We start from the raw sequence: 16,702 nt of genomic DNA on the forward strand, positions 1-16,702 counted from the left end.
ATTTCTTGACGCAAGAAATTTGTTCTTTCCCCGAAAAACTTTTAGTTCTCAATTTGTAATGCAAACAATTTCTTAGGACAAGTATAATTTTTCTTAGGGCGGGTAAAAATTTTTTTGCCCCAAGAAATCCTTTTTATCTGTATATATTTTGATCTACCATTCAAGTATTTATCAAAAATTATATAATAAATGCAATAAAATAAAGAATTAATTTTAAATTGTTATAAGTAAATGACATTTTAAAAAATAATGGAGTGTAGTGTATATAGGAATTAATTATTCAAAAATCTAATTATTTAACAATGTTATTTATACTCGACTTTAGTTAAAGTAATATGTGAGACTGTAATTGTTGAAAAAACCCGGTAAATAATTTCTAGTATTGGCCTTAAATCATTTATTTATATAATAATTTTCCAGCTACCGGTGCATCCGATGCAGCCAACACTGCGGGGTGATCCCCAAGTACCAAATCTAGACCCTTTGCATCCATTTACACCGTCGGATTTATCATCAATACCTCATATGGATGGAAGTCCAACACCAACATCAATTCAATTAAACAACCTCAGTTCATCAACTGTAAACAATTCTACTGATCCTACATTAGACCCCGGTCCCTACATTGTCGGGAGTCCAATTGACCTTGGAAACATCGATAATGTCGATAATATTGGTCTTCAAGTTGGCTCTATTCGGCGGGGGAGAGGACGAACGCGTGAACATATTGAACTTCAAGAAACTGGTTCACCGGAATCAGAAGTTTCAGGTTTGTTCATTACTATTAAAAATTTTCAATTGGTTCTGAATTAAGTTAAAAAATATATAATTAATAACTAAACACAAAGTACTTGTCACTTATCGTCTTTATAAACCTTGAAGGTTTCATTTTAAAATCGATCTACAATAAGTTATTCATCGTATAATCAACCTTAACATGTAATGACTATATCGAAGCTTTGATCTATTGATGAGAAACGAATGAGGTAACTCTTGCTGTATGCGTCAGCAGAATCACGCAATAGATTAAATTTCCTGATTAAACTTTATATTTTAAAAACAAAAACAAAGCTAATAACTTTATCGATTTATTATTTATATATTTATGTTTGAATACAACTTAATTATTTATCATACGAATCAATCGTTTATTAACTACTATTTATATCGTTCGAATGCAATAATTTCTGGGTAAAGTATAGTACATACTTAAATTTAAGTAGAAATGAGTTCGATAACGCCTGAAATCGATCAAGCATGTATAGCCATGTTTAGATATGAATTATATGTCCTTTTTTCTATTCATTGTACGTTCAGTAATAAAAACAATGTGATCATCGGAAGTATATTATACTCCGTCATTGTTTGAGTGTATAAGTGTCAACCTTGTAACACATAATGTCCTTGGCCGCGGATAAAAGTTACCTTTTCTGCTATCACATGCTGGTATCTTTACATTTATATTTATAAAAAAGCAAAGTTCATATCCACCCTGATAGCCATTTTAATCGCAAGTCGGAAATTTCCAATCAAAATGAGATAAGTTGACTGCATAAACTTGATAGTCCAAATAGTTGACGGTGACTTATAGTCAATTTGGGGTAATGGTCTAGAAGTGGGGCTCCACCTATTTTTGACTATAAAATGTCTTCTATTTGACATTTTTTCAGGTTTTTTTTTTTTAATTGTTCTACTTCTCGGTGGATTGATGATAAAAAAAAATTTCAAAACAAAACAGATATTTCTATTAGTTATGGCTGTTTGAAAATTTGAAAAATCAAAAAAATAATTTTTTTACATTAATTATGGTTTCTAAAATTTTTTTAGCAATGTAATTCTCTGTTATTATCTCTTTCGACTTAATTTACTGTTAAAAAAAAAAATTTTTTAAACTTTCTTTTGTAATTTAATGGATTTTTTTAATATTTTTGAGTGTATGAACGAACAAAAAATGATTTATTTCTCTTTTGATTTGACTTACCGTTTATATCCGGTCAGATCTAATCAGATATGATTAGATCTGGGCTAGATACAATATCAGACATGATTATATCCAGCCAGATCTGTGTATATCTCGTAAGATCTGATCAAATATAACTATATCTGAACTTATTACAACATTTGACATAATCAGATCTCATTATATCCGCTCAGATATAATCATGTACAGTCGAGTCTCGTTATGAACCCGCATAAAGGGGTGTAGGGGAATATAATTCTAAGAATTTGTGTACCCCCACTCTGTCAGCGCAGGCGACAGTCGTGAGTTGAACTTCCCTTACTTTTTAGGCGTGTGAGTGTGTACGTGATTGTTTCCAGTATCTCGTTATGAGTCCGTTTGACTTGAGTGTTATGTTTCTCATAGTAATACAGCTATACAGTGTCTTGCTTATAAACAAATAATAGGACTAATATGATAAATAAACTCTTAATTTCTTTTCATGAATATACGGTCTCATATCGAGACTCTGAAATTAATTTTTTTTTCACGTTGTGGAGGGGGAAGGTCTTCCGTGGAAATCCTGGTTCACGGACTCATAACGAGCGGACTCATAACGAGACTCGACTGTACATGCCTTATTTTTATAGAAAATTGTTTATATCTGGTCAGATCTACATGTATCTCATGAGATCTGGTCAGATATAACTTCATCTAAACTAAATACAACACTTAACATAATCAAATTTTATTATATCTGATCAGATATAATCATGTATACATTGTATTATTATTGAAAATTGTTCATATTTAGTTATTTACACTCACGTGATCACATACGTGGGCCAGCGCAGTTGATAGAATCAAATACCTTGAATCGGAAGGATGCAGGTTCGAGCCCAACCCCGGGTACTGCAAAAAAAATTCAATTAAATTTAAATAAAGTAACATTTATTTGTGTCACTTTTTTGTGTGTGGGTATATTTTTGTAACTGCACACACACAAGATTCATGAAAAAAGGGCGCTATTTGTTTCTCTCTTTTTGTGTGTGGGCATATTTTTGTAATTGCACACATACACAAAATACATGAAATAGTATCCACGAATATTATATTTTTTTTCTTGCCAATTCTTTTGTCCGTATTGAACAGTGATAAAAATTTGTGCTCATTAGATTCTGAATATATTTTTTAATTTTATTTTAATGTAAAAATAAGGTTAATTAATTAATTTATCCGGTTTTTCTTTTCAAAATATTTTAAATACACTACTGCAAAAAATTAAGGGATCAAAAAAAATTCAAAATTTTTGGGCGATTTTTGTAGCTCCAAGAGTCTAGTTGTTGGATTAGAACTTTGAAATCTTATAGCGTCATCGGTTTTTAAGTAATCTTAGTAAAACCAGCGATAAGGAAATTTTCAAAAATTTTTTTTTCTCTGGCCTACGGGCGTGAAAAAAATTTTTTTTGCTTAACCACTTGAGGATCGGATACCTTCATTATTCAGCTTTAATTCCTTTTTTATAGACCTTGATACGTCCACTTCTCGCCGAGATATCGGTCTTCAAATGGAAAAGGATCCAATTGTCTTTGATTATCGATATCTAAGCAACCAATGATCGCACAGAAAGTTGATAGTGGATTTTAAAAACTTGAATAAATTCCCTTGAAAGATTAGCAACTGCTTTTTCGAAAAAAATTTTTTTTCCTTTTGTCACATGAATTTAAAAATGCAACAAAAAAAGGGCTTTTGGTTGTTTTTTGGAAAATCAAGCGCTGGATTGAAAATATTGTGGAAATCAATAATGTTAAGTGTGCTATTACAGTTCTATATGTCTATGAAAACCCTACAAAGAACCAGATTAATATAACCAGCCATTTTTTTTGTTTCACTCGATCGAATTTTTAAAAAAATTAGAGGATCAAGTTTTTTGCTCTGAAAAGCTCATAACCTTTAACAAAATGAGAAAAAAAATTTTCTTTGAGATTTGTCCACATTTTTGTTGCAGACAGTGCTTAAATTTTCAAAAAAAAAAAATAAAAAAAAAAAAATTTTGAAATTTTGAAATTTTTTTTCGGAATAACTTGAGGAAATTTAAATAACCAACGCCCAATCATTTTTAACTGTTTTCTTTTTTGAAAATTTAAGCAATTCCACAGCTGTAAGTAATCTTTTAAATTCTATATCTCAGATAAATCACTTTTACGTTATCCTTTTTTAAATAAAAGTTTGAATTTTTTTAAATTAATGAATCTGATTTTGATACGCTTATGACAATTGAAAGTAATTTAAAATTTAAAGTGGAGGGCACTGTATGAGAATGGCCTTTTAAAGCTTTTTTTCCGTAACTTTAAAGATATGACGTGTACTCAACGAATTCTTGCTCTCTAAAAATCAATCAGTAAGATTCACTTCATATTAGTGAATATTCATTGGGAACCAGCTATAAGCATACCACTGGTTGAATTAGTGCTATACTTATAGCTGTAGAAATAGTGATTATCCACTGATTCGCGAGAATTTCATTAATTCATTTTTAGAGAGTGAATTTTAGATTTCTATTATTTTATTGATTATCATCACAGCGATTCTTTAAGCTTCCGAAAACTGTATAAGACGAATTTTCTCGGAAGGTTTTCATAATTCAAGTCCCACCCCTGTTTAGAAAATCTCATAGAATCCAGTAAATTCTCATAAATTCCCATAGAGATTTTATAAGAATGAATGAGTTCTATGAGAAGTGCTATAGTTAGATATAGGGCCTTATATATACAGTTATAAGAATCATCGGATTTTTTAAGCAGGGATAATTATTTAAAACGTAATGAGAAGGGAAAGGGAGTTTGGTTAGTACTGCCGGCTCTTAAGGCAACTTTCTGATTCAACTTGCATTCCCATTACGGCTATAGATTTACGTCTACTTGTAATTCATAGTGTACTCACATTACGGTTAAGACTTGTAACAGTAGAATTTGACGTTAACTTGATCGAAAACGATCAGCGTCAGTGTTTCGAAGAGAAAATGTGGCTATCAGGGCAATTTTGAATTTGAAGTTGTTTACTGTACCTATTTTAGTTATCGACAATGCCTTTTGCATTACGTTATCATAAAACCTCGACAGAGTTCAGCACCTTATGAATATAGCTGACAACTGTAAATTTTTAAATAAATGAATAAAATGTCAGTAGAATAAAATTAAAAAATGCATATTTAGATAAATGAAAAATCAGTACGCGCATTTTTTTAATTTTAATTATTTTACTTTATTTATTTATTTATTTAAAATTTATAAATTGTCTCATATCTGTTACATTCACACTCATCAGTACATTATATATTTGCTGACCAACTTGTTGCCGATGCGCATGCGAATGATAATAAATCCAGTTGATAGTTAGATTAGCGAGAGTTTGCGCTTCGGGTTTTTACCCCCACCATCAAGACACAATGTCTTAGGTATTAAATTTAGATGGTGGGGGTAAAAACCGAAAATATCCGAAACGCAAAGTCTCGTTAATCCAACTATAATTTCTGTACACTTACTAATCTTTACTAAATGTTGCACGTGCGCAGAGCATCAGTACAATGTATTATTTTAATTGAGTTTATATCTTTTTCTCTATTACACAGACGCTCATATTATTTACTCTCTCAAACTTTGGCCGCTAAATAAAAGAGAAAAATGGTAGAACCACTGACAATGTGACGGTTACAATGGTGTTTGACAGATGTAGTTAAAATTTACTCTATAAATATTTATATTTATACGAACTATGAATCACAATTTAATTTCAATTAAGTGATTTATATTTAACGTCATTCAAAAATTTTATTGGTTTTATTAAGTGAAAAAATTATTTAAAAAATGGTCGTCATATTGTAATTTAATTAATTTAAAATGTGTTTAAATATAATTATGATTTGAGTTAAATTAAAGGCACATCCAATCCATACCGAGTAAAAAGTAATTTATTGGTAATATTTTGCTGGTTCCATCTACCAGAATTTTCTGATCAAATTCTACAGTACATAATATAAAGTCAATTTTTTAAAATTAATGTTAATTTTTTTTTACATAATTACGGTTTTAACAATTGTATTAAAGCAATTAGTTTTAATAAGTTGACAGTTATAGATACTCTACTTACAATTTTTCATTCAAAAGAAAATATTTTATAATAATTTTTTCAAATAAAAAAATAGTTTTTGTTAAATTTAAATTTGAATACAACCTATGAAAAATTGAATTATTTTAAACATCGTAAATAAACAAACAAAGAGGTTATATCAATTGAATAATAAAAATATACCTTTAAACTTTAGTTAGTTTATTTTTTAATACGTTGTAGAACTTGCTCTGAAAATGCTGGTACATGGAACCAGCAAAATAATACCAATAAATTAATTGTATTCGATATGGATCTGATGTGCCTTCAATTATACTCTAAAAATAACAATATTAATAATACAGAGTCGTATAGAAAAACAAATGTACAATAAAAAATAAAAGTATTATTTTGTACGCAGTCTCAATATTTTCTGTTACACGTGCACAAACTTTACGACGTCATTAGTTAAGTCAGAACAGTCGGGGTGTGGCGTCAATATACGACAGAGACAGTAAGAACATCCTAAAATTGAAAAGTAGGATGTAATTTCCCAGGGTTACAATGATGACGACGATTGCTAAATTGTGTTCGTAGCGATCGTTATCAAATCAATTTGATTGACATGATAGTGTGAAGTTAAAACGCTCAACAAACCGCAACTGTTTTACTTAAATATTATAAACCTATTTGAAACATTTTATTTAAATTAGTCAATCATCTTCAATAATTTATTAAAATTAAATTTATATTGTCAAGACATCAAAATAAATAATAACAGTTTTAAATAATCAATAAATAGTTGATGAATTTTACGATGATAATTTAATTAACAAGTTTAAAATAATTTTATCAATAATTGGTGTGACTATTAAGGGTTTTTTTTTTTTTTTCACATAAAAGTATTTTATTTTATTACTTTAATAGGCTTTTTCCGTTATTGTCTACATTACAGTCTTCCTAGTCATGTCACTTACTTTGTAAAATCACAATTTAGTAAGGTTTCTTCCAATTAAAGTGTATAAATTTAAATTCTTTTACTTGAAGATCAAAAAATACCATTATTGTATTTAATAAGTATTATCAGATGTCACTTGATACTTATAATTTATTATGCACCCATGATTTCATTATATTAGTTTTCTAAGTGATAATTATTTAACTTTAAAATTTTCGCATGGGGATTATATTGATTTTTAAAAAATTGAATCAATGAATTTCATTTTATCATTTTATAAATTTTTGACACCAGTTGTCATTGAAATATAATTGACATTCAGTTTCGTGAATTTTTTCAACACTGAAGCCATCAAAATTGATCAATATTATTTTCAAATCATAAAATTTTTAGTAATTTTATTATTTATTTATAAACAAACACGTGCTATTAAATAAATAATACAAGTGTGTTAATGTGAATGTATCAGAATACATATGCGTGACAGATTAATTTATAAGTGAAAAATTTATCTACACACATTAATAACCGTGTTATCTTTAGTTTATCGAATATATGCTGATAGTAAAATAACTAATGTGATTCGCGTAGAAAATTTACTATGTTCATAACAAAAATAAATAAGTTTAAAATTTACAAAATGTATTAATTATAATAATTGAATATTATTAATAAAATAAATGTTTTAAATATGGATTTATTAAGCCTACGGTTTATACGTTGGTTCAATGATATAAGATCACGATGCAGTCTCTACTTACATGGACAAAATTGTAAGTTTATAAAAACAAATTAATTTTTTTAAATTTTATATTTTATATTAAATTTAATCTTCCATATAAATGAAGATATTAAGTAAATAAGCTTTAAAGACCTAATTTACTTTGTTAATTTACAATATCTATAGTAATTAATATACTATATTTAGTGTAAACAATATTCATTTATAAATTTTATTTATTTTTACGTTGTGTTGATAAATAAAATTTACAATTATTATTGATTATGAACTTTAAAGGTCTAAATTAATCAATACAATTATTATGTATAATTATGTAAGGTTTAAAAATATCTCATAAATCACTAATACAACTGTTAATTTCTCACGAATCATTAGAAAAGCAACTTTTAATAGTTTATTATCAATCGCTAATATTTCGTATTTTTATGACAAAGTAATTATGCTAGTTATAAAATTTATTATTTTAACAATATAAATTAGTATGAATTAATTTTTTGTTGGTTCATAATACTAAACAATTATAATATAAAATAAATCGATGTAGTCATTCATCAAATTGATTTTATTAAAAAATAATTCGATTGCAGTTTATAGTATTAAACTAGTGTTAAATAAAAAGTTATTTAGCTTATGAATTTATTTATTTTACAGTAGGAGGAAATAGAGCGGAAAATGGAACTTCATCAAGCGAAGACCGGCCGGTTGTGGTACAAGAGGATCATGAAGAAAGGATAGTATTTGTAAATGCCCCTCATCAACCAGCAAAGTATAAAAATAATCACATAACCACAGCAAAATATTCGCTACTTTCCTTCATACCTTCCTTTCTCTTCGAACAATTTCGACGATATAGCAATTGTTTCTTCCTATTTATTGCACTTATGCAGGTTAATAATTATTTAGTATCAATATCATTATCAATTAAATTTAATTGTTTTTATAATAATACATATATGTATATATATTTCAGCAAATACCTGATGTTTCCCCTACTGGTCGATATACCACACTTGTGCCATTGATTTTTATCCTGAGTGTATCTGCTTTAAAAGAAATAGTTGAAGATTTTGTAAGTTTAAAAATATAATTTATATTATTAATATTGTATGCACTGTAAAAAATTGGAAGTGAATATGGATTTTATTTAAATCCGAATTCACTCTGTCGATTGAAATTCTGGAGTTAAAAACAAAAATCACTCGGCATGTGGAGTCAATAGGGATTTTCTTTTGAGCGGAGTGATGCGGATCTCATTTCAATCCTAAACTTAAATACCTTTTTTATGAAAAATATAATTATTTTCATAAATAATTGATTCAGGTATTAATATATTATGTTTTTAATTCATAGAATCTTTTAGTAACTCACTAAATTTTTATTTCACATGACACATAGTAAAAGCATTAAATTATTTAATAGTTATAGTGTCATAGTTTTTATGGGAATATTTATATTTCGGTACAATATAAAATGTTGCTTCGTGGTGTGGTTGATTTAATTCATATGACACTTTGTAACTCAATGAAATTATATTAAAAAACCAAATCTCACTGTGCATAAGTTATTTACTCCACTAGTTTTTACTACGATTTCATTCCACGGAGTTTTGTAATAATTAATATTTTTCGAACTTCCATTCGGAGTAAATTTCACCCCGAAGGAAAGTGAATGAGTAAAAAATTATCTACTCCGCACTCACTCCGCGTTTACTCCGTAAATTTTTTACAATGTAGTAATAATTTCTGGTAATTATTAAGTTATTAATAATTTTAATATTTTTGTAGAAAAGACATAGAGCAGATGATGAAATAAATATGAGAGAAGTGGAAGTACTTAGAGATGGAAGATGGCAATGGATACAGTGGCGGAATGTAGCTGTTGGTGATGTAGTAAAAGTGCACAATAACAATTTCTTCCCAGCCGATTTGATTCTGCTGTCATCTTCAGAGCCACAAGGGATGTCATTTATCGAGACTGCAAATTTAGATGGTGAGACAAATTTAAAAATTCGTCAAGCACATCCAGAAACAGCAATGCTTATTGATACTGTAGAATTAATGAATTTTCGTTCAAATATTCAATGTGAACCACCAAATAGACATCTATATGAATTTAATGGTGTACTTCGAGAAACAAACAAACAAAGTGTATCATTAGGACCTGATCAGCTGTTGTTGCGTGGTGCTATATTACGAAATACTAAATGGGTATTTGGTGCTGTAATTTATACTGGACATGACACTAAATTGATGCAAAATAATACAGCAACAGCACCATTAAAACGTTCAACATTAGATCGTTTGACAAACACCCAAGTGCTTATGCTTTTCTTCATTCTTTTACTATTGTGCCTTTTTTCTGCTGTATTTAATGTTTTCTGGACAGAAATGAATGAAGAAGGTCTTTGGTACTTAGGTTTAAAACTTAAACATGAAGCAATTGTAAAAAAATTTGCATTCAATCTTCTTACTTTTATTATTTTATTTAACAACTTAATACCAATATCACTTCAAGTAACACTTGAAGTTGTTCGATATGTTCAAGCTACTTTTATAAATATGGACATTGAAATGTATCATGCAGAAACTGATACTCCTGCTATGGCAAGAACAAGCAATCTAAATGAAGAATTGGGTATGGTTAACTATGTATTTACAGACAAGACAGGAACTCTTACAAAAAATGTTATGGAATTTAAACGTTGTTCAATAGCTGGTAAAATTTATGATTTACCCAGCTCTACAGAACCTGGTTGTAGTTCATATGATTGTGATTTAGTTAAAAATATTACTGAATGGCGAATTAAACCAGATTCTACAAATGTAATTAATACTAAAAATGCAATTACATCAGCAATATTACATGAATTTATGATAATGCTGTCAATTTGTCATACAGTTATTCCAGAAAAAATAAATGATGAAATAATATATCACGCTGCATCACCGGATGAACGAGCTCTTGTTGATGGAGCAAGAAGATTTGGTTATGTTTTTGATACACGAACTCCTTCGTATGTCGAAATAGTTGCGTTAGGTGAACGACTACGTTATGAAATTTTAAATGTTATTGAATTTACCTCTACGCGAAAACGTATGTCAGTGATAGTAAAAACTCCTGAAGGTAAAATAAAAATATTTTGTAAAGGTGCTGATTCGGTTATTTATGAAAGACTTGCATCAAAGCCCACTGAAATAAATGATGTTGAGTTGGAAGTAGGCGATGATTTTCGTCAAAGTACTTTAGATCATTTGGAATCATTTGCTACTGAAGGATTGAGAACTCTTTGTTTTGCTTCAGCTGATATACCAGACAATCGTTATGAATGGTGGAGTGAAATTTATCACAAAGCAGAAATATCAATGTCAACACGTGATAGTAAATTAGAAGAAGCGGCAAATCTTATTGAAACAAAATTAACATTGCTTGGAGCAACTGCTATAGAAGATCATTTGCAGGACCAAGTACCAGAAACACTACAAGCACTTATTCAAGCAGACATAAATGTCTGGGTATTAACTGGAGACAAACAAGAGACTGCAATTAATATCGGATACTCTTGTCGTTTAATAACTCAATCAATGCCATTAATTATCGTCAACGAAAGTTCCTTAGACAAAACGCGAGATGTTATTATTCAACATTGCGCTGATTTTGGACAAGATTTACGTTGTCAAAATGATGTTGGTCTTGTAATAGATGGCAATAGCTTAAAGTATGCGTTGTCTTGTGACTTGAGAAGAGATTTTTTAGATTTATGTACCTCATGCAAAGTCGTAATATGTTGCCGGGTATCACCAATGCAAAAAGCTGAAGTTGTCGACTTAGTTACAAGTAATACAAAAGCTGTTACTTTAGCAATTGGCGATGGAGCTAATGATGTCGCAATGATACAAAAAGCTCATATTGGTGTCGGTATTTCCGGCGTTGAAGGCCTACAAGCTGCGTGTGCTTCAGACTACTCAATAGCTCAATTTTGTTATCTTAAACGTTTATTATTTGTCCATGGATCATGGAATTATAGTCGAATGTGTAAATTGATTTTATATTCTTTCTATAAAAATATTTGTCTGTATGTTATTGAATTGTGGTTTGCCATTTATTCGGGATGGTCCGGTCAAATTTTATTTGAAAGATGGTCTATCGGTCTTTATAATGTTGTGTTTACTGCGGCACCACCGCTGGCAATGGGCCTCTTTGATAAAGTCTGTTCTGCTGAGACTCATCTCGCGCATCCGAGACTATACGCTGCCAAAAATACTAACGAATCGACGTTTAATATTAAGGTATTACATCCATCTATTCATATAAATTAAAAAAAAAACGCATGTTATATTTTATAGAATATTGCAGCATTTGTAATTGCAGTTTGAATTATTTGAACTGAAACATTTTTTATTTCAAATATTAAAATAAACTTTAAGAATACAAGATAAAGATCATTTTAAATTTTTTCGGTCAATAAAATAAAAAAAACTGGAAAATCAAATTATTGAACTGTAAAAAATTTGCGGAATGCATGCGGGATAGACGATTTTTATTTATTTAATCTCCTCGGGTCGAAATTTACTTCGAAGGGAAGTATTGAAAACTATGAATTATAACAAAACTCCGTAGAATGAAATCGTAGTAAAACTAGTGGAGTAAATAACTTATGCACAGTGAAGTTTGGTTTTTTATATTTAGACATTTATATTGAGTACGGAATAGTTACAAGATTCCGTTACATATATTTACGCGAAATAATTTAAAACAAAAAATCATAAACAGCTGATAATAAAAACATTCACGCTTATGAAGTTCAAGAAACAGACTTTTCATTTTCCATAATTAATATAATTTCACTGAGTTACAAATTGTCATATAAATTATATCAACCATACCATGAAACAACATTTTATATTGTACCGAAATATAAATTATTCTCATAAAAACTATGTCACTGTAACTATTAAATAATTTAATGTTTTTACTATATATTATATGAAATTGAAATTTAGTGAGTTACTAAAAGATTTTATTAATTAAAAACATAATATTTTAATACCTGAATCAATTATATATTAAAATAATTATATTTCTCATAAAAAATTTATTTCTATTAAATACTAACTCCGCATGCCGAGTTATTTTTTTTTAAACTCCAGAACTCCGAGTAACAGAATGAATTCGAATTTAAATAAAATCCGTATTCACTTCCGACTTTTTACAGTGCATTACTATTTTTTTTTTTTTTTTTTTTTTTTTTTGTTTGAAAATTTCGTAAAATCGGATGTTCAATATACATTTTAAATCATACATTTTATATTAATACACAGGTCTTTTGGGTTTGGATAATAAACGCTTTAATCCATTCATCTCTACTGTACTGGTTATCACTTTTGGCATTAGAGCAAGATGTTATATGGGCCAATGGTCGAGATGGTGGTTATATTATTCTAGGAAATTTTGTATACACTGTAATATTTAAATATTTATAATTAATAATTTTTTATCGTATCAAGTAGTAATTTAATTTTTTATTTTTAGTATGTAGTAGTTACTGTCTGTGTTAAAGCAGGCCTCATTACGAATTCATGGACATGGGTAACTCATTTAGCAACATGGGGATCAATTATTCTATGGTTTTTATTTATTTTAATATACAGGTAAATTTTATAATTTTTAATAATTTAATTAATAAACGATGTTTTTATCGTTATTTTTTATATTTATAGTAACTTTTGGCCAGTATTAAATGTTGGTGCTGTTATGTTAGGTAACGATAAAATGCTTTTTACTTCACCTGTTTTCTGGCTGGGGCTTATTCTAATACCTACAGCAGTTTTGCTTGTCGATGTGACAGTAAAGGCGTAAGTATTTTTTTTTTCTTTTCTTTTCATTGATAATTTAAAATTTTATTATAATTATCTTTGTTATTCTGTATTTTTGTTGATATCTCAGTGTGACAAATACAATGTTTAAATCTCTTACGGAAGCAGCGAGAGAGCAGGAAATTAAAAAATCCGATCCAGGCGATTTATTCACCAATCAAGATTACAGAAGCTCGTAAGTTTATTTGATTTTTTCTTCCTTATTGTTTTTTTTTTCTCGAGTAAAAAAACTGTAGTTTATCACAATTACTTAACGTTAGGCTGATAACAAATTTTGACTATCAGCAAGCTTGATTTTGTTTTTATAAATTTAAAAAAAAAAAATTTCTTTTTCGATGCATGATAGAAATAGTTTTTTTGTCATATCAACCGCGGAAGTTAAATTGTCGAGAACATGCAGAGGGCGCAAACTATACGATTTCTGGCAATCTATAGTTTAATTAACTTTCCTCGAACTACTATCGAAAAGTAACCTCTCTCTCTATCTGTCTCTACATTCCTACACGACTACTACAATACGCTATAGATGAGTCGAATTATTTTTTAATTCGATAAACGTCCGCTAGGTAGAACTTTCAAATTAACTAAACAGTAATTAAACATTTTTGACTGTTTCTCTCGCAAATTCAACTTCCGCCGTCGATATGACAAAAAATTTTGTTCGATACTTTATGCTCAAAGGTAGGAACCCTAACAAACTTGAAGTGCAGGCACGCGTTTGAGGCTATGAATACATTCTCATCAAGACCTCGTACTATATCCGGTCTTGCTAAGAATGCGCTCATAGCCTCAAACTCGTGACGTCACTTCAAGCCGTCAGAATCCCTACCGTTCCGCATACGTATCGAAAATAACTATTACTTAGTACAATATTTAAATGGTATTTATTTGTAATAAATGTATAATAAATTTATGTAAGAAAAAAATATCATAACAAGAAGCAAAGAACGATGGTGCGATACATGAATCGGTGTTTATGTATACTTCGATTATCTCGACGAAGACGAGCGAAGATTTGTCCGTTTACAATTGTCGCATCACCTCGTTCATGGTTTCAACATTCGTTCAAGTCACACCCACACTCTTTAAGAAATTGTACTTGTTATACTAAACACATTTTTTATTCAACCCGTTCACATGATGTTCATTACAAAATTATCACTTGTGCATGCCGATCACATTACGTTGTAAGAATCGATTGATTAATTAAGTAATTGGAAATATAATAAATTTTTTTTTTTTAAATCTGCTATAATATTTTATTTTTACAATATAGTAATATCATTTTATATTTTCTGAGCATAAAATTTTGCTACCATGAGCCGATGAAAATTAAATAAAATTTTATTAATACGTTATTTATAATTTATTAAGTTAATGGTTTTTATTTTATTTTTCGAAAAAAAAAATTTTCTATAATTATTATAATTTTATAAATTTTTGATTGTTTTACTTTTCAACTAATAAGAAATATGTGTTATAAGATAAATTATATTCATTTCTATGAATGTTTTTTTAAATTTAACAAATTTAGATTTAAATAAAATATGTATTGTATAATCTGAATTAAATTTATAATTAAAAAAATATATTTATTATTTTTCCAAATTTACATTGTTAAATAATTTAATTAATGATTTATTTGTTATTATTAATTTTATTAATCACTTTTATTTAAGATTTAATTATTAAAATATTTAATCAATTTTTTATGTTTACTAATCTAGCTTTTATGATTTTTTCTATGATTCAGTGAAAAGTTTTTTTAGTGAAATTAACTTTAAGTAAAGTAGAAGTACTGGTTTTGGACACTACACCATTTGTGAAAACTTCATATTTTATTTTTATATATTTTTCTAACAAAATATTGTTACTATGAAAAGTGTTTCTTTATACGACAGTAATTTCTGTGATTTAAAGGTATTTAAAATGTCCTTAACCGGTAATTCTACCCTATACCTTTAATAGAAGAACATTACTGTATTAGATTAAAAAAATTAAAAAAAAAAGAAGTTAGTGCGTGTATGTACTTATGTACGCGCATTAAAAGTTATACTTCTTTTTATTAAAATTAAAAAAAAGCATATTCCAAAAAAGTTCAAGTATTTTGTAGCTTAAGTTGCCGGATGGTACCGTAAAGATAATGATTTTATAGGAAATAAAACATTTTAAGATTTCTTATATTAGTTGTCTAATATTAACTAATTGTCCGGTCTTATCACCACACATTACGATTTTTAGTGTAGTACTTTGGTCATATGAATACCAAACGATCACATAAAACAAAATAAAAAAAATTACAATGATTAAAATAATAAAAAAATACATAGTTAGCTTTACAAAGAAGTATAACTTGCTAAAAAACTTAATAAATTTGAGAATCATAGTTGAATAAGCTTAAAAAATTCCAGAGTGATTAGTGACAAAATTTTAATAAATTTTTATTCTTTGATACTTTTCAAAACAGTAATACGTACAGGCCTGTGCATGCAATTGCTGATCTCGCGAGGTGTAAGTACTTCTTTTAGAAGTAGATGATGTAAAATTAACTTTAATTTAATTTTTCATCTGCTTAAATAAAAAAAGTAGGAAACAATTTTAATTTAGAAAATAATTTAGCTTACTATGCTTAATTTGTTTTTATTTTAATCATACATATCTTGTAATGATAAATGTTAACTGTTTTTTGCATGTTTTACGCTCGATAAATTGCGTAGCTGCACGATATTTTATTAAACTATTCTTAAGATTTTTCGACTGTATAAAACGTAAGTAATGTAATGTTAGAATTACATCAGTATAAAATTATTTATTTTATAACTATTGGATCAACAGTGAAGATGACATCGTTAATTATTCATATATGATTATATTTATGCACAAAATTTTTCAAACGTTTCACAATGCACGGCTTCCAGATTGACGGAGACAGCGAGGCTACTAAAAAACGTTAAAAGTGTTTTCACTCGACGTTCAAATGCAGCTACCCGAGTCAATGTTGAAGTGGAATTATCGCGTAAGTTGCTAAGTGCACCTAATTTATTAACCATTTAATGGATATTATTAAATATTATTCAGAACTA

At 28.3% G+C, this 16,702-nt stretch overlaps 1 protein-coding gene across 7 annotated transcripts in view; it reads left to right on the plus strand.

Moving 5' to 3' along the window:
- LOC103572280 (probable phospholipid-transporting ATPase IA) overlaps nt 1-16,702 on the plus strand; it is a 60,495-nt gene that overhangs the window by 22,594 nt on the left and 21,199 nt on the right. The window contains exons 1-11 of one of the 7 annotated variants that reach the window (XM_053739609.1): nt 5,542-5,819; nt 6,468-6,560; nt 7,710-7,777; nt 8,398-8,633; nt 8,717-8,815; nt 9,531-12,032; nt 13,065-13,205; nt 13,276-13,394; nt 13,464-13,598; nt 13,690-13,794; nt 14,539-14,986. In XM_053739609.1, the coding sequence (XP_053595584.1) occupies nt 5,806-5,819; nt 6,468-6,560; nt 7,710-7,777; nt 8,398-8,633; nt 8,717-8,815; nt 9,531-12,032; nt 13,065-13,205; nt 13,276-13,394; nt 13,464-13,598; nt 13,690-13,794; nt 14,539-14,821 (3,795 nt within the window). In that variant the 5' untranslated portion in view covers nt 5,542-5,805 and the 3' untranslated portion in view covers nt 14,822-14,986. Of the gene's footprint in view, nt 1-420; nt 770-5,541; nt 5,820-6,467; nt 6,561-7,210; nt 7,778-8,397; nt 8,634-8,716; nt 8,816-9,530; nt 12,033-13,064; nt 13,206-13,275; nt 13,395-13,463; nt 13,599-13,689; nt 13,795-14,538; nt 14,987-16,537; nt 16,636-16,702 lie in introns of those variants that run through there. The other 6 variants (XM_014443005.2, XM_014443004.2, XM_008550805.3 and 3 more) reach the window with 6 other exon arrangements.

This window comes from Microplitis demolitor, chromosome 5 (assembly GCF_026212275.2).
Source record: "Microplitis demolitor isolate Queensland-Clemson2020A chromosome 5, iyMicDemo2.1a, whole genome shotgun sequence".
Taxonomy (NCBI): Eukaryota; Metazoa; Arthropoda; class Insecta; order Hymenoptera; family Braconidae; genus Microplitis; species Microplitis demolitor.